The 23,538-nt window shown below is 42.3% G+C and overlaps 2 protein-coding genes across 4 annotated transcripts in view; one reads left to right on the top strand and one right to left on the bottom strand.

Moving 5' to 3' along the window:
* Nucleotides 1–1,154: 1,154 nt before the first annotated feature.
* On the bottom strand, nucleotides 1,155–21,478 carry DNAJA1 (DnaJ heat shock protein family (Hsp40) member A1). The gene is made up of 9 exons (XM_040325470.1): nucleotides 21,372–21,478; nucleotides 14,246–14,420; nucleotides 13,349–13,529; nucleotides 12,697–12,801; nucleotides 11,870–12,097; nucleotides 8,126–8,240; nucleotides 5,460–5,575; nucleotides 5,262–5,362; nucleotides 1,155–2,059 (listed from the first exon to the last, which is right to left on the bottom strand). The coding sequence occupies exons 2-9, from the start codon at nucleotides 14,375–14,377 to the stop codon at nucleotides 1,832–1,834; spliced, it is 1,206 nt and encodes a 401-aa protein (XP_040181404.1). The 5' UTR covers nucleotides 14,378–14,420; nucleotides 21,372–21,478; the 3' UTR covers nucleotides 1,155–1,831.
* Nucleotides 21,479–21,529: 51 nt separating this feature from the next.
* Nucleotides 21,530–23,538, top strand: part of APTX (aprataxin) — a 37,244-nt gene continuing 35,235 nt past the window's right edge. For 2 of the 3 annotated variants that reach the window (XM_040325502.1, XM_040325494.1), the window contains exon 1: nucleotides 21,530–21,670. The gene's annotated coding sequence lies outside the window, so the exon portion shown is untranslated. The remainder of the gene's footprint in view (nucleotides 21,671–23,538) is intronic. The other variant, XM_040325484.1, reaches the window with a different exon arrangement.

Below are 23,538 nucleotides of genomic sequence, written 5' to 3'. Positions count from 1 at the left end.
GGTCGACCTCTATTTGCAACATGTTATGCTCCAAGTATGGGTGTGGCATGTTACAAAAAGGCAAACTTATTCTTGAATCTGGTTTGGGAGCATTTTCACCATAAAGATTAAAAAAGTTCCCTCACCTTCAGCCACTACACAAAACTCAAGACTCGAGATTGGGTTAGGGTTATAGTGGAAGACCCCGCCAGACACCTATAACCCATGTGTGAATACTCTTGCCTGTACTAGATTGGTCCCTATTCTGCAAGCCAAAAAAAAAAAAAAATTAGGGGGCTGTACACATGGAATGAAAGTCAGCAGATTCCTGCCAAACCGAGCCGTTTAATGACTTTCAACCCTTGTGTACTCAGCAAGTCCAGGGAACACCCCTAACTGTACAGTAATATATTTTTCTTAAACCACCTTACTATCAGCACAAACTTTTAAATCTAAAAAGTTAACTCAAAGGACAAAAAAAAAAAAAAAAAATGCAAACAGGATACGCCACTTCAATACAGGGCACTCCCCACCCCCTTACTGCCCAGACCATTTTTTAATCTTTCAGCACTGCTGCATTTTAATGTCAATTGCGGCGTCATGCAACACTATACCCAAACAAAATGTATTGTTTCCCACAAATAGAGCTTTCTTTTGGCGGTATTTGATCACCTCTGGGGTTTTTATTCTTTGCGCAAAAAAAAGGAAGTGGTTTGTTACAAAACTTTGTAAAGGAGTATGTATTCTCCTTAAATGATGGGCACTGATGAGGCAGGTCCCTGGTGGTCCTGCATGGGCATTGCTTGGGGGGGGCGCTGCACTGATAATGAATCCGCGTAGACCCGCCAATCTGCTTTACCCGTGTCTGGCAGTGCAAATGGAGGAAAAGACAATAAACTGCTCTTCCCATTTACACTGATCAGCTGTGATTGGACACAGAAGATCATATGATAAAGAGTCTACGTCAGAGGCTCTTTACTGCGATCGGAGATACAGTGTGCCAGACTGACAACACACATCACCGCACGCGGTCGCGGCTTAGCCTGCTGGACGTCGTGATGCCCAGTCAGGATAACTGAACCACTTCCCAGCCGTCATTTTGCATACAGCAAGTGGGAAGTGGTTAAGCATATTTTTTTGAGACAGAAGTCCAACAGTAAAACACAACGTTACAATTTCAATTTATCAGGTAGACTTTTATTAAATACAGTGCAACATGACTATGTTCACACTCAATTGCAAGGGTGAAACTTCTGAAGCATGTACATATTCACCAAGTGTAAATGTTAGTGAACAAAAACCAGTAATGATAAATTAAGACTGTACAAGACAGGTAAATTAAGGCCATACAAATGGACTGAACACACACACACATATACATCAACTGAGAACTTGTCTATTTAAACTAAAACTGTAAATTTGCATTGATTTTACTAATCAGATATTCAAAGTCCTCTAAAGCCATTGTAAAAGTACAAGTGAAAGTTAAAATGACGCTGTCAACAAAAGTTCATACGTTTTTAATACACAAGGGTAGATTGTATAACAAAAATGAACTTTTTTCTGTATGAAGCTGTGGAAGTTTGAAACTTCTCAGAATCCTTTTTATTGATACACATTTGATCAGATATTAAAACATGAAGGTAAACTGAGTGTCTGCTTTAAAAAACAAAGATTGAATAAGTTTCACAACAGAAGAAGCCTAGAAGTCACTGCTCCACAATGATTTCTAGGCATCTTCAAATCCAAAAGTAAATGCCGGCACCAAGTGGACCTCAAGCCAAAAGAATGCATTGCATTTTTTATTTCCAGCATTAAAGTTACCTGGAGCATAACACAAGTTACACTTGACCTAAGAAGTCTGGCACTGTACTCCACCTCTTGGGTGGCCCTCATCATCATCGTCATCATGATAAGCCTCGCCATTGTAATGTGAACGCCTCTGTTGAGATGGATCAAAGTCCATGAGTTCAGCTTGCTCCATATCCTCAGTTTCTTCAATGGCTTTTCTTGCAGGCAGGAGGCTTTCAAGCATGGGTAGTTTATCTGGCGAAATGAAGCCACTGGATGGAAAATTTACCTAGAAAAATAAAAGCACATTATTTTACATCTCACACCAGGTTTAGATCCATTATAGGGAACTTTCCATGCGTCTTAAGTCACATAATCCACAAAAGTTTAGGCACAAAGTCGCATCAAATCTCTTATGCACAAGCTTATTTCTAAATGGGTCTCCAATCATCAGCATTTATATGACTTGGGTACCAAAGTGGTCCATTTAGTGCCCCCCCCCCCCCCATTTTAAAATTATTTGTCAAATATAGACTCAAGTTTGCTCCAAACATGTTTCAATTCACCAACTACTGACCAATTCGCTACCTTTGCTGGAAATTTGTTTCACAAACCTTATTCACACTTTTAACGTTTTTCAACATTTAGCCCTCGTTCACACTGAGCATGGCTTTGAAATCGTGTGACTGTAACCATTTCAATACTGGACACTCATGCCCTTCCTGTCCAGGCCACTTTATTAGCTTTCCGCACTGTCACTTTCAATGACAATTACGTAGTCCTACAACACTAAACCCAAATTAAAAGGTTTAGCTTTCATTTAGTGGTATTCAAATCACCATTGGGTTGATTTTTTGGAAAATAAAAAAGGACTGGAAAAAAGTTCTCTATGAAGAGATTAGCAACATTTAGGTAAAAAATGTAAATCTGGCGATTGACTCAGCCATTGCTTTTTGGATCATTGTCCATCTGTACTGTGAAGCGCTGTCCAATCAAATATTGCAGCATTTGGCTGAATCTGGGCTTACAGTATATCACTAAACACTGCAGAGTTCATCCAACTGCTCCTGTCACAGCAATAAACACCAATGACCCAGTGCCACTGGAAGCCATGCATGCCCATGCCATGACACTGTCTCTACCAGACGACGTTTTCTTCCTGTCATTCTTATAGAACTATAGCTTGAATATGTTTTGGTAAAGTCATGTGTCCACCAAAAAAATAAAAATAAATATATATTATATTTTTATCACACACACACAGACACTCTAAATAAGAGAATATATATCTCATTATCTATATACACAGGAAATTTGCCCATTTAAGAAATGAAGGGACTATAATTTATCACAGGTGTATTTTAAATGAGAGACAGAGTATTAATTTATAGCCTTTTTTCTGGCATTTTGGTTAAGTTGCAGTTTAGTGAGTAAAATAATTAATTTGATCCCCAACCAAAACATGACTTAGTACTTGGTGGAGAAACCCCTCGTTGGCAAGCATAGAGGTCAGACGTTTCTTGTAGTTGGTGACCAGGTTTGCACACATCTCAGGAGGAGCGCCTTTAAAAGCTTGGAGGTGGTGGACTTTGACGATTCCAGATATTTGTGGTATTTTTAGCATTTCCTTTTTCTGCTCCCATGCTTCGAAATGTCTGGCATATAGTGCACTTGGCCTTCCCTGATGTTGGCTCACTGAAATACTGGGTTCGATTTCTTATCAGACTAATTCCAAAAAAAAATAATCTAATTGCAGCCACTGTGCCTCATCAAAAGCTTCCAGTGTACATCCCCACCCGGCATTCACCGGGGCAGCAGGTCACGGCGGCAGTGTCCTCCACGATCCTCGATCTCTTCTTACGTCCTCTGTATAGGCGTCCCAATCACAGCACCTGTCGTTTCAGCCAACCAGGTAACAGACCCAAGCACCCGATTGGCTAAGAGGCGGTTCAGTGTTAGGAAAGCGAATCGCTTTCCTAACACAACGCTGAGTGAACAGTGAGCGCCCAGCATGGAGCCCGCTGTTCACCTTTTGGACGCCTATTAGAGCCTATGGCTCTAATCGGGTGCTTCCAAAAACACCCCCGCCGGTGTAATTCAGGTGCCCGGGTACCGTCGGATTCGGCCGCTAGCGGTGCAGTATTAACCCCCGCTAGCGGCCGATAAAGGGTCAACACCGCCCGCAATGCGCCTCTGCAGAGGCGCATTGCGGGCAGTATTGCCGCGGTTTCCCATTGTTTTAAATGGGAAGGAGCAGTATACATACCGCTCCAAAGATGCTGCTGACAGGAGATTTTTTTTCTCTCCTGCCAGCGCATCGCCTCAGTGTGAAAGCCCTCCGGCTTTCACATTGAGGTTGCTGGGCAGGAGTTTTTCAGGCGATATGGCAGCGCAAATTTTAGCGCTGTACAGCCTGAAAAACTTTAGTGTGAAAGGGGTCTTAAGGTGGGTCATGGATGGGTCTTTCTGCATGACCCAAAACATACTGCCAGGCAACAAAGGAGTGGCTTAAGCACATTAAGTTCATCGAGTGGCTGGCCTAGCGTAGCCAGTCTCCAGACCTTAATCCTATAAGAAATGTATGGAGGGAGGTGAAACAGTTGTCAAGCGACAGCCAAGAAACCATAAGGATTTAGAGAAGATCTGCAAAGAAGTGGACCAAAATCTCTCCTGAGATGTGTACAAACCTGGACACCAACTACAAGGAACTTCTTACCTCTGTGCTTGCCAACAAGGGTTTCTTAACCAAGTCATGTTTTGCTTGGGGATCAAATACTTATTTTACTCACTGAACTGCAATTCAATATTTGTATTGTGTTTTTCTCTGGATTTTTGGTTGATATCTGTCTATATAATTTAAAATACACCCATCATAAAAATTAGAGACCCTTCATTTTCTTTGCAAGTGAACACACTTCCAAAGTCTGCAGGGGGATCAAATAATACATTTTCCCCACTGCACATACATAGTGCCTTGAAAAAGTATTCATACCCCTTGAAGTTTTCCACACTGTCACAACCAAAAACGTAATGTATTTTATTGTGAAAATAGTGAAATATTTGCCCATTCTTTGCAAAATACCTCAAGCTCTGTCAGAGTAGATCGAGAGCGTCTGAACAGCAATTTTAAAATCTTGCAAGATTCTCAATTGAAATCAAAAGAGACCCTGGTTACCCTTGGGAAGCAAACTAACCATTAAATTTAAATCAGTGGTTTTCAAACCGCAGCCCTTTGTTGCCTCTATCCGGCCCTTGGGACAACGTTCCTCCAACCGACACCAACGATGAAGCACGATTCCTCCCATAGAAACCAACCATAGGGCACAATTCCCCCCCTTACAACCAATGATGGGACAGGGTTTACTCCTACTGATGCCAGGACATTTTCTACTCACACTGGCCACAGTCTGGAAACCCTAAAGCCTGAAGGACAGTAAACTTGACCTTTGTTTAAAAAGTTTGGACACACCCGATTTAAAGTAACAACCTACCTGGAATTCAACTATAAGGCGACCCTTTTCGTACGGTCGGCGGAAGAAGGGCATTCCTTCATTTAGCACACATTTAACGTCTCCATGTTTGACTATTTGGCCTGCAAACCAGATTCAAAAATGTATTAATAAAGTCCATAATGCTGTTAATTGTTGGTTTAAACATAACCATTACGCTAATGCTCACGACAAACTTACCAGGATGAGAAGTAATAATAATGGTCCGGTTGTCCAACGTTACAATGGGTTTCTGAAATCCACACAGAGCCTCTACAAGCTCTATTTCCATGTGCATCAACAGATCTTCTCCTCGTCTAAAATATAGAGCAAAACATAAAATGCAATAAACTTGAAAGTGTGTGGGGGTGCAAGATTAAAAAAAAAAAAAAAAAACAAAAAAACACACACACGCTCCCCCACCTTACAAAACTGTGCTTAAATGTGTGTATGATCGCTACACAGAGCCGCAAAGATGCAACAATTAATCCGCAATGACTGAGTCAGCTGAACATACTGGTATACCAGTGAGTAGTCGATTCTGTCAATTCTGGAAGCTGAATCTGTTGCATTTTTGAGATTCATTTGACTTTTATAATCTTAACTACTACACTATATACACGCGATAAATATAGCTCCCCAAAACGGAGCTGCAAAGCTATGCTGCATCTCGCCAATATGGTGAGTAAGAACTGCTGGTGATTGCCATAAAGAGCTTGGAGCAATAGCTATATCTGAACATGGTATAGTCGGTCACTATTAAAAAGGTGAATAACACCAAAGTAATAAAAAGGCACAGATCACAGACTGAAATGTAATTGGTTTACTGGCTTACAGTGCCCCGAAAAGTATTCATGCAAATTGAAAATTTTCCACATTTTGTCATGTTGCAACCCAAAACATAAAATCCCGATAAAATACATTTATGTGATAGACCAACACAAAGTGGCACATAATTGTGAAGTGGAAGGAAAATGGTTTTCAAATAAATGTGAAAAGTGTAGCATGCATTTGTATTCAGCCCCCCTCCCCCTGAGTGAATACTTTGTAGAACCACCTTTCGCTGCAATTACAGCAAGTCCATTTGGGGATGTCTCTACCAGATTTGCACATCTAGAGTGAAATATTTGCCCATTCTTTGCAAAACAGCAATTTTAAAACCTTGCCAGACTCTCAATTGGATTTCGGTCTAGACTTTGACTGGGCCATTAAAACACATGAATATGCTTTGATCTAAACCAGGGATCTTCAAACTATGGCTCTCTAGCTGTTGTAAACCTTTGACATTCACAGACATGACTATGCACAATGGGAATTGTAGTTTCTGAAAACTGGAAGACCATAGTTTGGAAACCCCCGGTCTAAACCATTCCATTGTAGCTCTGGCTGTATGTTTAGGGTCGTTTTCCTGCTGAAAGGTGAACCTCCACTCAAGTCTTTTGCAGACTAGAGGGTTTTCTTCCAAGATTGCCCTGTATTTGGCTCCATCTTCCCTGACCCCTGCTGAAGAAATGCATCCCAACAGGATGTCGCTGCCACCATTATGTTTCACCAGGGTAATGTGCAGTGTTAGTTTTCTGCCACACACAGCATTTTGCTTTTAGACCAAAAAGTTCAATTTTGGTCTCAGCTGACCAAAGCACATTCTTCGTTTGCCATGTTCCTCACATGGCTTCTTGCAAACGGGACTTCCTTTGGCTTCTTTCAACAATGGCTTTCTTCTTGCCACTCTTCCATAAAGGTCAGATTTGTGGAGTGCACGACTAACAAGTTGTCCTGTGGACAGATTCTCCCACCTGAGCTGTAGACCTCTACAGCTCCTTCAGAGTTACCATGGGCCCCTTGGCTGCTTCTGATTAATGCTCCCCCTGCCCGACCTGTCAGTTTAGATGGACGACCATGTAGGTAGGTTTGCAGTTGTGCCACACTCTATCCATTTTTGGATGATGGCGAGATAGATATATTAAAAAAAAAATAAAAAAATAAAACCCGCTTTAAACTTCTCCACAACTTTAATCCCTGGCCTGTCTAGTGCGTTACTTGGCATTTATGTTTGTTTACTAAAAAGGTTCTCCAACAAACCTCCGAGAGCTTCGCAGAACAGCTGTATTTATAGGGAGATTAAATTACACACAGGTGGACTCAATTAGGCGACTTCTGAAGGCAATTGGTTCCACTAGATTTCAGTTCGGGGTATCAGGGGGGCTGAATACAAGTTCACGCCACTCTTTTTAGATTAATACTTTTCCTTTCACTTCACAATTATGTGCCACTTTGTGTTGGTCTATCACATAAAAACCCCAATAAAACACATTTACGTTTTTGTTTGTAATATGACAAAACTGAAAATTTTAAAGGGGCATGAACACTTTTTCAAAGCACTTTTTTTGTGAGAGTCCACAGATAAGTTATAATCACAGTTTAAGAACTTATTTCACGTATATTTGGTCTGCATGAGGCACTTCATTATTTGATTAAGGATTTATACTAAGAGTTTGTATAATTATCTTGCTAGCTGCCTGCACCTCCAAGCACTGACTTTCTCTCATATTGACCCTAAATCGGGTGCACTTTTATCCTACCAAATACATGCCCCCTTAGATTGGACAGAATGTAGGAAAAAAGGAATGCAGGGAAATTTTGTCACAGCAGAGGAAAGAATGCTACATACAGGTTACAAGCATTGCCCACTCCCTCCATGCATTTAGTAATATTGTGTATAATGAGTCCTCTGACCACTGCTAACATAATTTTGGAAACTGGAGGCCAGTTTTAAACAGAAGATAAAATACACACATACAGGCTGGCTTATACTTAGACATTTGTAAAGTAAAAAAAATCTCAAATACAGGTTAACAGTCCTTTACCTTGTAAATATGGCATTATCCTTCTGGTCAAGTACAATAATAATATCTCCTGGCTCCAGACCTGGTTCTTGGTCTCCTTCACCAGCAAATGTGATTTTTTGACCATCCTTCATTCCTGTAGTAATGAACAGTACAGAATTTAACTTACAAGTTGTTCCCAGCATAAAAGTTATACCTCACCTAAAACTCGTATAGTCACATGTCTGAAAATAACTTTTCCACTCCTGCTAAAAGAATTAAGCCAGCCATAGACAGATTTTTTCATGCAACCAGTGTTGACGGGGGTATCCCTCCCACCGAGCTATTGTGTTCTCCCGGCAGAGAGCTATAAATTGGATGTAGAGGTGCAGCGAATGGAAATTGGTACCGAAACCAAAAATGTTACGCCTCTACATACGATAACATCAACACTGACTGATCGGGGAATCGAGTGGGTTTTGGGGGGATAGAGATAAAATTAGATTTTTTTTGGTCGAAAAAAAATGAACAAATTTCGCACCAAAACGGCACATTCCCGTTGAAACGCATTAATAACGCACCCAGGTTAAATTCTTAACACCATTTTTGGGAGGGGGGGGGTAATAGGCTATGGGTGACCGAACAATCCATGCAACACCATGAACAAAAGCTTTTATCAAGAAAAGAAAAAAATATATATAATAGCCGAATGACAGCTACAGCATGGACCTACTTTGCCGGGAGGTTGTCAATAGATGTCCTCCCCTTTGCACACTCTTTGCATGCTGCGATCACTGAGTCAATGAGACTCGGGTGATCACAGATCAGAGTAAGGGGCCGATCCCAGCCCCTTACCACATGATCAGCTGTCAGCCAATGACATCTGATCACGTGATGTAAACAGAAGCTCGGTAATCTTTTTCTCCTCACGCTGACACCATGAGGAGAAAAAAAAATGTGATCACCGGCTTCTGTGCAAGGGACATCATTCCCAAAGAGGAAGAGGCACAGCCACCTCATCTGTGCCTGCCAGTGCCCACAGTACCATCCATCAATGATTGAGTGCAGCCCATCAGCGTACATCAATGAAGGAGAAAAAAAAAATTACCCGTTTTATATTTTGTTATAAAATTTAGCAAACGGTATTTTATAAAAAAAAAAAAAAAAAAAAAAAAAAAATTAAAGACCATATTTTTTTACAACAAAACATTTAAACCGCAGAGGCCAAATACCACCAAAAGAAAACTCCATTTGAGTGAAAAAAAATAAAATAAAAACGGACTGTTCAATTTTGTTTGGGAGCCGTGTCGCACGACCGCGCATCTGGGTAGTGTTGTATGACCGTTCAAAGAGTTCTAAGTGGACGATCAGGAACATCCTTGCAACAAGTGCTTGATTCTGTAATCATTATGATCACAGGATCCAGCTGAGCAGAGATCGGCATATGGGAGCTGCAATTGGCCCTCCCGATCACGTGATGGCGGTGTCCAATCACAGCCATCACAATGTAAACAGACGCATGTCTCTTTGGAAGTTCTCCCCGGCCAAGCTCAGCGAGAGCTCAGTGCGGGGGGGGGTCATCTGTAGCTCTATGACAGCTCTCTGTGCGAGGATGATTTAATACAGAGAGCTGTCACAGATCCCCCAAACAGTACACCAAGCACCACTGATATCCCTGTCCCCATACACATGTCAGTGTCCTGTTCCCCATCACATCCGTCTGTCCAAAACAAGGCATGTTGTGAAAGTGATTGGGTGGCCTCATATCTGCCCATGTTACTTGCACCTGAAAACCGTTGGATTAATAGGCATACGCACTCCCCGCCGCTAAATCAGGCAGGAGTGTTTAAAACAGTGGCGGGACTCAAGTGGTTAAAGCCTGCACACCAGGCAAGAGAAGCAGCTGCAACGGAAGGACATAGCTCAGGAGAAAACAAAAAAAAAAAAAATGTATAATAAAAGATCCCCAGAGAGTCACCAGGGTTATCCATTCCAATGCCTGAAGATGCCTAGTTTGGGACATAAATTTGTCTACGTTGTTGTCTGGGTGAAAAAAAAAAAAAAAAAAAAAAAAAAAAACACACATTTAGTGTCTGTCACTGCAGGCAATCTCTGCAAAACCCATCCAGGTAAAGGGGCCTTTCTCCTGGATTCATCTGCATTCTGGCTGCAGGGGGCCAGAATATGAAGTTCTACCCAAGACCAGATCCACTGCTCCCTGAGCAGTGTCACTTGTCCCCATTTGATGGTTGATGTATGCTACAGACAAGGCATTACATGACGGCATTCTGATGGGGGTGACATTAAAATATAGACATGACCAGTGTATGAAAATAGAATTGCCTAAATTTCCAGGATGTTAACTGACAACTTCTGCTTTGACGACCACGTTCCCAGAAATGATAGGTTCCCCAAAAACGTCTCCCCTAGTTCAACAGGCTAGCATTCCCAGTATCCACCATTCTGGAAGTGGTGGATATTATGCACCATGTCCTCAGCAACATCTACCTTTTTATTGAACCATCACAAAATGACAATTTAATTCATTTCTATTTACTGCAGTGACATGAGAGATATGAAAAGGAAAAGAAAAAAAAAAAAAAAAACACAGCACGTCTGCATTTTTTATAAAAGGCACCGCAACCAAGGGAGGGTTGTAGTGCAATATAAATCAACAGAGCTAAAAAAGAAGTGGTGTGAACAAGCCTTGAAGCTACCACAATTTATGCAGCGTATGCCAGTAAAATAATGAGCAGCAGTTCACAACAGTTTAGCTTAGGAAAGAAACAAAAAACAAAAACAAAAAAAACAAACAAACAACAACACACCATTAAAGTGGTAGGGGATAATTTTCTAGTTATGGTTGGAAATCTAACAGCATTGATCTCCTAGCACTAAAAAGCCAACGTATCAAAAGAGGACAGCCAAGGCTGTATTCACAAGTACAGTTATGTTGGGAAAAATTACATCAGAGCTTAAAGGGGTTGTAAAGGTTTTTTTTTTTTTTTCGAAATGGGCTCCCTTAAGAAGCTAAATGTATTGTTGGTTCACTTACCTTTTCCTTCTAAATGTTTTTTTCCCCCTTTGTCTGAATTTCTCACTTCCTGTTCCTCCTCAGTAAGCTTGCCCCATCATCCAAGCCATTCTGGATGGAGGTTGGTCAGCGTGCTCTGAGGATTTTAAATCCTAGCGGCTTTCTCTCTTCGCCTGCGGTGACAGGACGGGCTAGGCGGGTTCTGATCGGCAGGTGCCACAAAATGTGATGGCGCCAACCAATTAGAATGCTCCTTTAAAGTACCTCCTGACAAGGTTAGGAGATTGAGCCGCTAGGAGATTTCGAAGACCCGGACTAGTGAAGTGGCGACCCGATGTGTCAGTGTGGGCGATTGCTGGACAGGTGGGGATGAGGAGAGGGTCCCGTGCAAGATCACCTTACAGATTTTACTGTAAAGGTGAACTTACCCTTTAAAAATGTATTCTTTGGAATAGTTTGTGACTGCAATGAGTCACTGGGTGAATTTATCTAAAATTTACTTTGACAGATTAAAAAAAAAAAAAAATAAATAAAAAAAAAAAACGTAACAATGGTACAGTCTGCAGATATTCTCAAGAAAGCAGAGTGAAGCATCTGAACTGTTTTTACAGACAAAAGGAAAGTTTGCACAATTTTAGCAAGGTGCCCTTGTCTCTTTCTAGCATTATGCAAAACAAAAAATAAATAGTTACTATAAAAAGCAGTTACACTTCTGCTCCGTTTCTGTATGAGTACTTCTCAAATCCACCAACCTTTGTCAATGTGAACTTCAAGAATCTTTTTCTCTCTGATAATTTTTCGCCCGTTACAACTCTTGCACCGGTCTTTTGGATTAATCCTTTCCCCTTGTCCTTGGCACTCTGGGCATACAGACTGGATCTGCTGAACCATTCCAGGTCCTATTTGATGGATTCTGATCTGCATACCACTACCTCTGCAGTTAGGACAGCACTCCACAGCTCCTTTTCTTCCACCACGACCTAAGAGAAGAATTTAAGGAGCATTACTTTGAAAGCAATATAAATTCTAAAACTGCCTTAAGAGGACAGATATACACTACATTGACAAGCAGAAATACCATTTAGGAGGAGAAAAAGGAAAAATGTTGGAGAATCAACCTGGTGAAATACACCCATGGTTGTGCACAATAATTGTGCAATTACCAGAAGCTGACAGCAACAGCCAAAGTGGCTCTTCATTCTTCTGGCACTTCCCCTACTCTCCGCCCCTCCGATCCTTAATAAGCGATGTCTTTCTTATATAAAAGATGCCAGACGTTCACTTATTCCAGGACTTGTTTGTGCCCTTGCTTTATTCCAGACAAACCCAATACATGCCAGTGATCTAAACATACATTTATGGGAAATAACATAGAAATTTGAAAGTTGAAGTAGCCAACACAGTTTCTCTCCATGTATGAAACAGCTATAATATGGTTTGAAAAATGATTTACTTGTCCATCTAAAAGCAGTGACAAGATTATGCTTTTCAGGTACTAATAGCACATGGTCATATACTTATAAAATTATCATCTGCAGTGGCATAGTTGGTGCATTTTAACAATTTTATACCCACATACCTTCACATTTGTCACATATGGTATTCTTTTGCAGAGCCAATTTTCTTGTTGCTCCGTTATATAGATCTTCCAGTGAGACTGATAACTGGTGGACTACATTTTTACCTGGAAATAAAAAAAAATGCACCTTCAGTATACAACCTAACCGCAATTACTTCATTATTCATTTGCTACAGTTAAAGTGTCTGTAAACAAAAAAAAAACCACCGGCAAGACAAAAGCATAATGAGCTAGTATGCATCGCATACTAGTCCATTACGAAATGCTTACCCAAGATCAAAGCTTTTGCAGCGGTCCCCGTACACCGCTGTAACCAGCGACATGTCTCCCGGAATTATTTCCGTGTTCGCAGGCTCCAGCGCTGTGATTGTCCGGAGCCACCATGACGTTACTCCAGCGCACATGACGGCAGCATCACTCATGTGCGCGGGGAGCTGCCGGTCACGGAACAGGCCCTTTAGAAACAATACAATCAAGCAGTTTCTTCAGGGCACATGCGCTTATGACGTCAGTGCAAGCGAATATGGTAAATATCCCCTAAACAGTGCAGGTTTAGGAGATATTTACAGTACCTACAGGCAAGCCTTATCTGTAGGTACAAGTGGTGTAACAGGATTTACAACCACTTTAAAAGTTCATTCACACCAATTACCTCTTCTTTCTCTCTGCATTCTTCCTCCTCCTCCAAAGAACATGTCAAAAATATCCATGGGTGAACCAAATCCACCTCCTCCCATGCCTCCTTCTTTAATAGCCTGTTCTCCACCTTTGTCATACAAGTCCCTTTTCTTCGCATCAGAAAGTACTTCATATGCTTGTGAAATCTGTTTGAACTGTTAATAATAAAAAAAAAATGATGTTCATAGTTTGATTACATGTGTCAACATTTCAACTTCTGGTGCAATCAGCAAACTTAATACTATTCTGTCATATCGGCTTGGCAGCACCAAGAAAACAAACAAGAAGTACAATATTAGTGTTTGCAAAGGCCTTTTACCTTTTGAAAACATAAAATGCACATATTTTTGCAGGTAAAATCCTTAGGAACTTGCAGAGCATTGCAGGCACAATGTCAGGCTCACACACTGCCTAGAGCTCTCTTGCAGTACCTGAACTGTAGGCAGTGTCAACGAACTATAGGCATACTGATAAGTGAGCCCTTATTCAAACTACAAGTCCATCTGCTGCGAGAGGGGGGGGGGGGCCTCCCCCAAATTTAAATCGTGACAGCAGGGGTGTGACCTAGTACCATGTTGCACCCCAAACACGGCTGCAACTTTAACACTACTAAATGTAAACTAAGCCTAAAAAAAATAAAAACCCTATTGCAGGCTGAAGACAAAGCATGTCCAAAATGTTACTTGCGTTGATATTTTGAGCCATCAATTATCAAGAAACTGTTATGTTTTTCACTGTACTACAAAGAAAAAAAGACCACACGCACACACACACACACACCACTTTCTATCCTGTGATAGTACTATATTAGGAAACTGTACAATGTATATTCAGAGCAATAGAAAAGCACTTCTGCTTCACATAAATTTACCTTTTCGCCTTCATTGGGGTTCTTATCTGGGTGATACTTGAGCGCAAGCTTTCTGTAGGCTTTTTTCAGTTCATCTGCTGAAGCATTGGGTTTAACACCCAATATATCATAGTATCCAGTTTCTAACACCATTTTTCAAAGTGCGAAGAGAAGCAACAGTTTCTTCAATGCAAACCTTCAAAAAAGAAGCAGAAATATTACAATATCTGACAAACTGCAATAAAGCATTTGTGAAGACACACATAAATACACACACACATGAAAAATTCCATAGAATACAAAATAAAATGTCAATCTTCTTCTAGTGAAGCCATTCCTTTGTTGATTTTGATGTATGCTTTGGGTCATTGTCATGTTGAATGATGAAGTTCCTCTTCATGTTCAGCTTTCTAGCAGAAGTGTGAAGGTTTAGTGCCAATAGTGACTGGTATTTGGAACTGTTCATAATTCCCTTGACCTGTTCCAGCAGAAGAAAAACAGCTGCCACCCACCACCATGCTTCACTGTGGGTATGGTGTTCTTTTGGGGATGTGCAGTGTTTTTGCACCCAACATATCTTTTGGAATTATGGCCAAAGTTAAACCGTTGTTTCATCAGACCACAACACATTTTCCCACATGCTTTTGGGAGACTTCAGATGCGTTTTTTTCAAAATTTAGCCTGAGCTTGGATGTTTTTTCTACGCAAGAAAAGGCTTCAGTCTTGCCACTCTACCCCATGTCCCAAACATATGAAGAATACGGGAGATTGTTGTCACATGTACCACACAGACAGTACTTGCCAGATATTCCTGCAGCAGCTTTAATGTTGCTGTAGGCCTCTTGGCAGCCTCCCTGACCAGTTTTCTTCTTGTCATTTCATACATTTGAGGAAAGTCCAGTTCTTGTCAATGTCACTTTTGTGCCATATTTTCTCCTCTTGACGTTGACTGACTTCACTGCACCCATGGTATATCCAATGCTAGAGACGCACCGATACTACCATTTTAGCAGAGTACTGAAACTTTTTTTTTTTTTTTTTAAGTACTTGCCGATGCCAATTTCCAGCATTTAGGGAGATCAAGATTGGGAGGAGCAGGGAGGGGGTCTCCGTCATCTATCAGTGTGCTGGGTAATATTACCATCTGGATGAGATAAAGTAATGAAAAAACACAGCACTCCCCCAACACAGCTCTGTTGCCCGCCCCCCCCCCCCCCCCAACTGAGTCTGAAGGTATTGGGGCATTTTTTCTGAGTACAGATACTGGTGTAAATGCCTAGTATCAGTATAACCCTATCTAATGCCTTGGAAATTATTTTGTACCATTCTCCTGACTGATACCTTTTAACAATGAGATCCCTCTGATGCTTTGGAAGCTCTCTGCGGACCATGGCTTTTGCTGTAGGATGCGACCAGGGAAATGTCAGGAAAGACCTACTAGAACAGCTGAACTTTGTGGCTAATCAGAGGACTTTAAATGATGACAGGTGTGTATCGACTCCTATTTAACATGTTTTGAATGCTATTTCTGAACACAGCTACAGCCCTGGTTCACACTGGGTACGATTTGGAATGATTTGAGATGCGATTTGACATGTCAAATCGCATCTCAAATCGGCGGCAATGGCACTGTCCTAATCAGTGCGACGCCGCATCTGCGATTTCAAAAAGTAGTTCCTGTACTACTTTTTGCGATTTCGGGCCGCGATTTACATTAAATTGCGGCCGAAATCGCGGCCGCGAAATCGCGGTAAAATCGCGCATTTTACCGCGATTTGGAATTCGCATCGGTGTGAACCTAGGCACATCCCCAGTTATAAGAGGGTGTGCACACTTATGCAACCACATTTTTTTTTTTATGGGGGAGGGAAAGTAAAAATAATCCGTTTGTAGGTCACTTTAAAAAGGTGACCTTTGTCTCATTTTTTTCACATCACAGAAACCCGACATTTTAAGAGGGGTGTGTAGACTTTACACCGACCTACATCCAATCTGACCAGCTCAAAACACAGGTGGGGATCCGTTTTTCCAACAGATCAGATGGCAGTTGGGTGTATAACCGGATAAGGTGGTTGGTTTACATCTGACCGCCTATAAAGGAGAGCGGTCTGTGTCTGCATAAGCGTAATGGACACAGACTAGTGGACATATTCCCTGCTATACAGGACTCCTGGCAGAGCCTGCTCCATGTCAAACAGGCCTTAAGCTACATTTTTCAAATGCAATTAAGCATTTGGCCATTCATTCATTTCACTGGCCAAAACAATCTATTCTGGCCATCGAAATGAACGCTCAAGCGTTACACACGCCTAGAAGAGTTTGCACACTTCAGCCCAAACGCTCCTCTCTGAAATTAGATTTTAGTTAGATTTATGCCCCTAGACACCCCTGCTTCTAACCGATGTGTGTATGGACACAAAGGATAACATAGAAGGGCATTTTGGCGCAGAGGAAAGAGAAGGGGGGATGGGGGACAGCTTCAGTGTGCATGAGAGCTTAGGGCTCATTCAGACCATACAGTGAGGGGGAAAAAAAAGTAATTGATCCCATGCTGACTTTGTATGTTTGTCCATCGACAATTAAATGATCAGTCTATAATATTAATGGTTGATTTTAAGAGCGAGACCGAACAAAAAAGAAAAATCCAGAGAACACACAAAACAAACTACCGGTATTTTAAAAAGTTATAACTTGCATTTTAAAGGGGTGGTTCACCCTCCATAACAACTTTTTAGCATAAAATGAGGCATAGTAGCGCGAGCTACAGTATGCCTGTCTTTATTTTTTTATCCCCGTACTCACTGTGCACTCGTAGAGACAAGATTACGACTCCCAGCGGGGAATGGGCGTTCCTATGGAGAGGGAAGGTGATTGACGGCCGGCTCTGGCACGTCACGCTCCCCGAAGACAGCCGGAACAGGTCTCGGCTATTCACGGCGCTATACGGCGCCTGCGCACAGACTATGCGCAGGCGCCGTGAAGCGCCAAGTCCTATTTCGGCTATTTCCGGAGAAGCGTGACGTGCCAGAGCCGGTCGTCAATCACCTTCTCTCTCCATAGGAACGCCCATTCCCCGCTGGGAGTCGTAATCTTGTCTCTACGAGTGCACAGTGAGTACGGGGATAAAAAAATAAAGACAGGCATACTGTAGCTCGCGCTACTATGCCGAATTTTATGCTAAAAAGTTGTTATGGAGGGTGAACCACCGCTTTAAAATGCAAATCAAGTTATAACTTTTTAAAATACAGACAGGCATACCGTAGCTCGCGCTACTATGCCTCATTTTATGCTAGAGGAAAAAAATTTTTTTATTATTAATAGGGTGAACCCCCGCTTTAATGAGTGCAATAAGTATTTGCAAAACATGACTTGGTACTTTGTGGCAAAACCCTTGTCGGCATCCACAGAGGTCAGACATTTCTTGTAGCTGACCACCAGATTTGCACACATCTCAGGAGGGATTTTGTCCCACTCTTCTTTGCAGATCCTCTCCAAGTCATTAAAGTTTCGAGGCCAATGTTTGGCAACTCGAACTATCAGCTCCCTCCACATATTTTCTATGGGATTAAGGTCTGGAGACTGACCTTAATGTGCTTCTTCTTGAGCCACCTCTTTTGTTGCCTTGGACGTGTGTTTTGGGTCATTGTCATGCTGGAGTACCCATCCACGACCAATTTTCAATGCCTGGCTAAGGGTAGGAGGTTCTCACCCAAGATTTGACGGTACATGGCCCCCATCCATCATCCCTTTGATTCAGTGAAGGTGTCCCGTTCCCTTATCAGAAAAACACCCCCAAAGCATGTTTCCGCCTCCATGTTTGACAGTGGGGATGGTGTTCTTGGGGCCATAGGCAGCATTCCTCCTCCTCCAAACACGGCGAGTTGAGTTGATGCCAAAGAGCTCGATTTTGGTCTCATCTGACAAAACTTTTACCCAGTTCTCTTCAGATATTCATTAGCAAGCTTCAGATGGGCCTGTACATGTGCTTTCTTGAGCAGGGGGGCCTTGCGGGCACTGCAGGATTTCAGTACTTCACAGTGTAGTGCGTTATCAATTGTTTTCTTGGTGACTATGGTCCCAGCTGCCCTAAGATCATTGACAAGAATCTCCCAAGTAGTTCTGGGCTTATTCCACACAAACTCCACGAGGAAAGATATTGCATACCAAGGGAGATTGACGGTTATTTTGCGTTTCTTCCATTTGCAAATAATTGCACCAACTATTGTCACCCTCTCACCAAACTACTTGGAGATTGTCTTTTAGCCCAATCCAACCTTGTGGAGGTCTACAATCTTGTCTGACATTCTTGGACAGCTCTTTGGTCTTGGCCATGGTGAAGAGATTGGAATCCGATTGCTTCTGTGAACGGGCATCTTTTATACGGGCAACAAGCTGAGATTAGGAGCACTCCTTTTAAAAGTGCTCCTAATTTAAACTCCTTACTTGTATAGAAGACACCTGGGAGCCAGAAATCTTGCCGATTGATAGGGGATCAAATACTTATTTCACTCATTAAAATACAAAATAAATTTATACCTTTTTTGAAATGCGTTTTTCTGGATATTTATGTTATTCTGTCTCATTGATAAAATAAACCTACCATTAAAATCAGACTGATCATTATTTGGTCAGTGGGCAAATATACAAAACCAGCAAGGGATCAAATACTTTTTCCCCCCTCACTGTACGTGTATTAAAACTGATGGGAAAACCGTGCAGATTCCACTAGCAGAGACATCAGTTTTTATGCGTGTCCTTTGTGTCCTACAAAATCATACTTGGGTGGCATACCCTAAAATGCATTTACATTCAAGATGGTGCTGCTATAAGACTAATAGTACAAAATAGATTACAGCACACACATACAAAAAATTACATTTAAATCATGCAAGGCTGATTAAAAACACCTGAACATATTCAAAAATATGGGGGATTTAGTCACACTATATGGTAATTTAGTGCCAAGCCCACTTACTGCGTCAAAGTACCCAATTATCAGTGGGTCCTACAATATTAGAATGAACGAACCTGCGACTCAACCATGGCAGAACTGAAGGGACTCCCTTATGAACTGATGGACACTTATTAGTGTCCATCAGTTCATAAGGGGTGTCCCTTTAGTTCTGCCATAAAGAGGAGTGCATCTCCCATGGTTAAGTCGCAGGATTTTTCATTCTAATACTAGTGTAGGACCCACTGATAATGGGGTACTTTGACGCAGTAAGTGGGCTTACACTATATGACTATATAGTTTGAAAAAATCCCCATATTTTTGGAATATGTTCAGGTGTTGTAAAGGAGAAGTCCAGCCTGAGCTTTTTAGGCTGGGCTTCTCTTCTGGGTCACAGAAGTACAATTCGTTTTGCACTCGTGGCCCGTTTTCAGTCGGGGTAGCGCGTCATCATGACTTCCAAGTCGGGATCCGCCAGCTGCCCTGATTGATGGCTGTCTCATGGAGCCGCTGAGATGGCCTCTCCCCACCCCTCCACTGCTCAGCGCTCCAGTGAGCAGTCAGCAATGCATCACTCTGCTTGGGGAGGAGTGAGAACCGAGCCATCGGTGCTGTTCAATGGCTCGGTTCTCAGTGCAGAAACGCCAGGGGACAGATGCAGTAATGGTTTGATGCTCCATCCACCGAGGCAAGTATAACTAAAAGGGGGGGGGGGGACTTCACTTCTCTTTTAAATAGCCTTGCAGGATTTAAAGCGGGAGTTCACCCATTTATTTAATTTTTGCCCTTTTCCCCTTAGATTCCTGCTTGTTTGGTCTAGGGGAATCGGCTATTTGTTTTAAAATATGATCCGTACTTACCCGTTTTCGAGATGCATCTTCTTCCGTCGCTTCCGGGTATGGGTCTTCGGGAGCGGGCGTTCCTTCTTGATTGACAGTCTTCCGAGAGGCTTCCGACGGTCGCATCTATCGCGTCACTCGTAGCCGAAAGAAGCCGAACGTCGGTGCGGCTCGATACTGCGCCTGCGCACCGACGTTCGGCTTCTTTCGAAAAATCGTGATGCGATGGATGCGACCGTCGGAAGCCTCTCGGAACACTGTCAAGAAGGAATGCCCATACCCGGAAGCGACGGAGAGGATGCATCTCGTAAACGGTAAGTACGGATCATATTTTAAAACAACTAGCCGATTCCCCTAGACAAAACAAGCATTAATCTAAGGGGAAAATGTGCTCTCTAAGGGTGAACCTTCGCTTTAAATGTCATTTTTGTATGTGTAATTTATTGTGTACACTACAGTATGTGCTCTAGTCACCAATGTTGATGCGTACACGCCGCAGATTCCTGCGCAGAGAAAAAAATAAATAAAAATCGTGGTATGAACAGAGCAAAATGCGTGCAGAAAATAAAGTCTCTGTACCATGGTGTGAACAAGGCCTAAAGCAAATCTAACCCCTCCTATTTTTTCAGCCATGGAAGCTGCCATCTTGGCCTGCATTTGATCTGCAGTTGCCATGGTACCACACATGCGATCCGTTAGGACATTTGATTGCGGACACAAGCAACGTGACAGTTATATTCACTTCAATGTCTTTTGAAACCGTTAAATTGATGGGGTTTAGCTCAGCTTGAGCTACACCTATACAAACAATTTCGCAAAATCCCACATGACAGCATCGTAATTTTGGTGTGTACAACTCTTAGGACAGGATGACTCCACAAAAAGCCATGTGTGCTGGAGATCAGCCATTTCACTCATGTACATTACTACAGCATAGGCGGGCATTATTCGACGGGGGACCTTTCTCGTCACAACACTAACCTGGCGATCAGGTCTCTAGGTTATCAGCAGTCATCTACCGCTGAGCATTGTGGGTGAGGCGTGTAGGGGCCCGGTGAGCGGTGTACGTGTGAGGAGCGGCCCTATGAGTCTTCTATGTATTCCCGCACTATAACAAAGGTGTCCCGCCAGTGACCCGCCGTGCCAGGCTCCAATAGGCCGCTAACCCCATTCGCACACGGTACACCTCATCCCACACACATTATCAAGGCTCAATATTGCACACAGAAAAGGCCGCAATAGGAATCAATGGAAGGGCGACATTGTAGAAAAGCCCACGCCGACAACCGCTTATAATAAATAACCTCCCCTTCTCCAACATTATGTAACAAGCGCCCTCTCGGACTACAATACTTACCAAGCGAGACCGCCGTCCCCGTACCTTCCCCTCACTAGCAGCTTCTGGAAAGATCGAACGCAAAAGCCGCATCCGGGAGCTTATGCAAAAGAGGAGGCGGGGTCGCTCAGGGCTGACGTTATTATTCCGGAAACGGTATACTTCTTACTTCGCGTGGAACGCAGCGTTGTGCGTGCTGGGCAGCGGCGTGGCGTCGCTGTGAATTGTACGCTTACACGTGGCTTGGAGCTTGGCTAATGCGGTAGCTGGTTGGGTAAAGCCTACGTCTTTATGTTATCAGCTGGGGCGCTACACATTGGGTAAGAGGCCGCAAATTATGCAATGTAGTATGAAACAGGCAAAATATAAATATATATAATTTTTTTTTTTTTTAGGGCGCTGCATGTTGTATGAAAGCTCTGTGTGGCTCTTGTACAATCATTTAGTAAGGTCCAATGACACCCTTATTGCACACCTCCCAACTTTTTGAGATGGCAATTTGCAAAAGTACATAGGCAACGGACACCCCCCCCTACCACGCCCCCTTAACCACGTGGCACCCAGGCCAATTCTGACACTTCTCTCCTACATGTAAAAATCATTTTTTTTTTTGCTAGAAATTACATAGAACCCCCAAACATTGTGTGTGTTTTAGCAGAGACCCTAGAGCAGGGATGGCGAACCTTGGCACCCCAGATGTTTTGGAACTACATTTCCCATGATGCTCATCTACACTGCAGGGTGCATGAGCATCATGGGAAATGTAGTTCCAAAACATCTGGAGTGCCAAGGTTCACCATTACTGCCCTAGAGAATTCAACTTTTTTTTTTATTGTAACCTTCTATCTCATACGGTATTTGCGCAGCAATTTTTCGAATGCATTTTTTTTGGGGGGGGGGGGTTTATGCTTTAAAAAAAAAAAAAAAACTGTAAAATTTGCTTAATTTTTTTGCATAATGTGTTTATAGATACCTAAACATGTAACGCTTCAAAATTGCACAAGCTCATGAAATGGTGCCAAACTTCAGTACTTAAAAATCCCCATAGGCAACGCTTTAATTTTTGTTTACATGTTTTGAGTTAGAGGAGGTCTAGGGCTAGAATTATTGCTCTCGCTCTAATGTTTGCAGCGACACCTCACATGTGTGGTTTGGGCACCATTTTCATATGGGACTTGAGTATGCATTCGCTTCTGCATGTGGGGCAAGTGTGCTTTACATTTTTTTTTTTATTTAACTTTTTTTTTTTTTATCACTTTTATTCCTATTACAAGGAATGTAAACATCCCTTGTAATAGAAATATGACATGATCGGTCCTCTTTACAGTGAGCTATGGGGTCAATAAGACCCTACATCTCACCTCTAGACTGGGAAGCATGAAATCCTAAAAAACAATCTCAGCTTCCCAGCCAAGACGGCACCATTTGTTTGAATGCAGCGGCCGAGCGTGACATCATAATATGGCTGGCTGAAAAAGCTGATATCTGAATGATGCCTGTAGCTGTAGACATCATTCCGATATACCAGCACAAAGTCAAGTGGCTAAAGAAGAATTATTCAAAAAAATGATTAGTTAAACTCATACATTTTTTTTTTTTTACCAATACTATTGCTATATACTGGCTCTTAAAATTTACAAATGCAACAATTTAGAAATTGGATGAAAGGTTTAGCACTGGGAAACACTTTTAAAAAGATAAAAAGTGCATTTTATATACAACTGTATAGATCAGACTAAAATGAGGGACAGAGGGACTTTGTTCCAAATCAGGGACAGTCCCTCGCAAAACCCTCCGAACGACAAAATCCCTGGAAATGTATTCCAAGCCAAGGAGCCCAAACCAAAAGGAGAGAGCAGTAGCCACCGACGAACCAGAGACCTTCTTCTCTTGCAGGTGGACCAGGTAGGAAAAGAGAGCCAAGCACCTGTCCTGTGGGGAAGAAAGGAAGAACTCACCGCCAAGCGCAGACACCCATTCAAACTAAATCCGATGATAGCCCACCGTCTTATTTCGAGAGAGTGAGGCACCGACCCAACAAGCTACAGAAACAAGGGTCCACAAGAACTTCGGGCAAGGGAGGCCCACTGGAGAAACATTCAGGGCCGATGAGTGGAAACAGTCGAACTGTGAACAAGAAAGGGAATCAGCGATAGCAATAAAAAGTTGGTAGTTAACCACCTGTACC

Source organism: Rana temporaria, chromosome 1 (assembly GCF_905171775.1).
Source record: "Rana temporaria chromosome 1, aRanTem1.1, whole genome shotgun sequence".
Lineage (NCBI taxonomy): Eukaryota > Metazoa > Chordata > Amphibia > Anura > Ranidae > Rana > Rana temporaria.
Note: the sequence above shows the minus strand (reverse complement) of the source record. Positions and strands in the feature narration are given on the sequence as shown.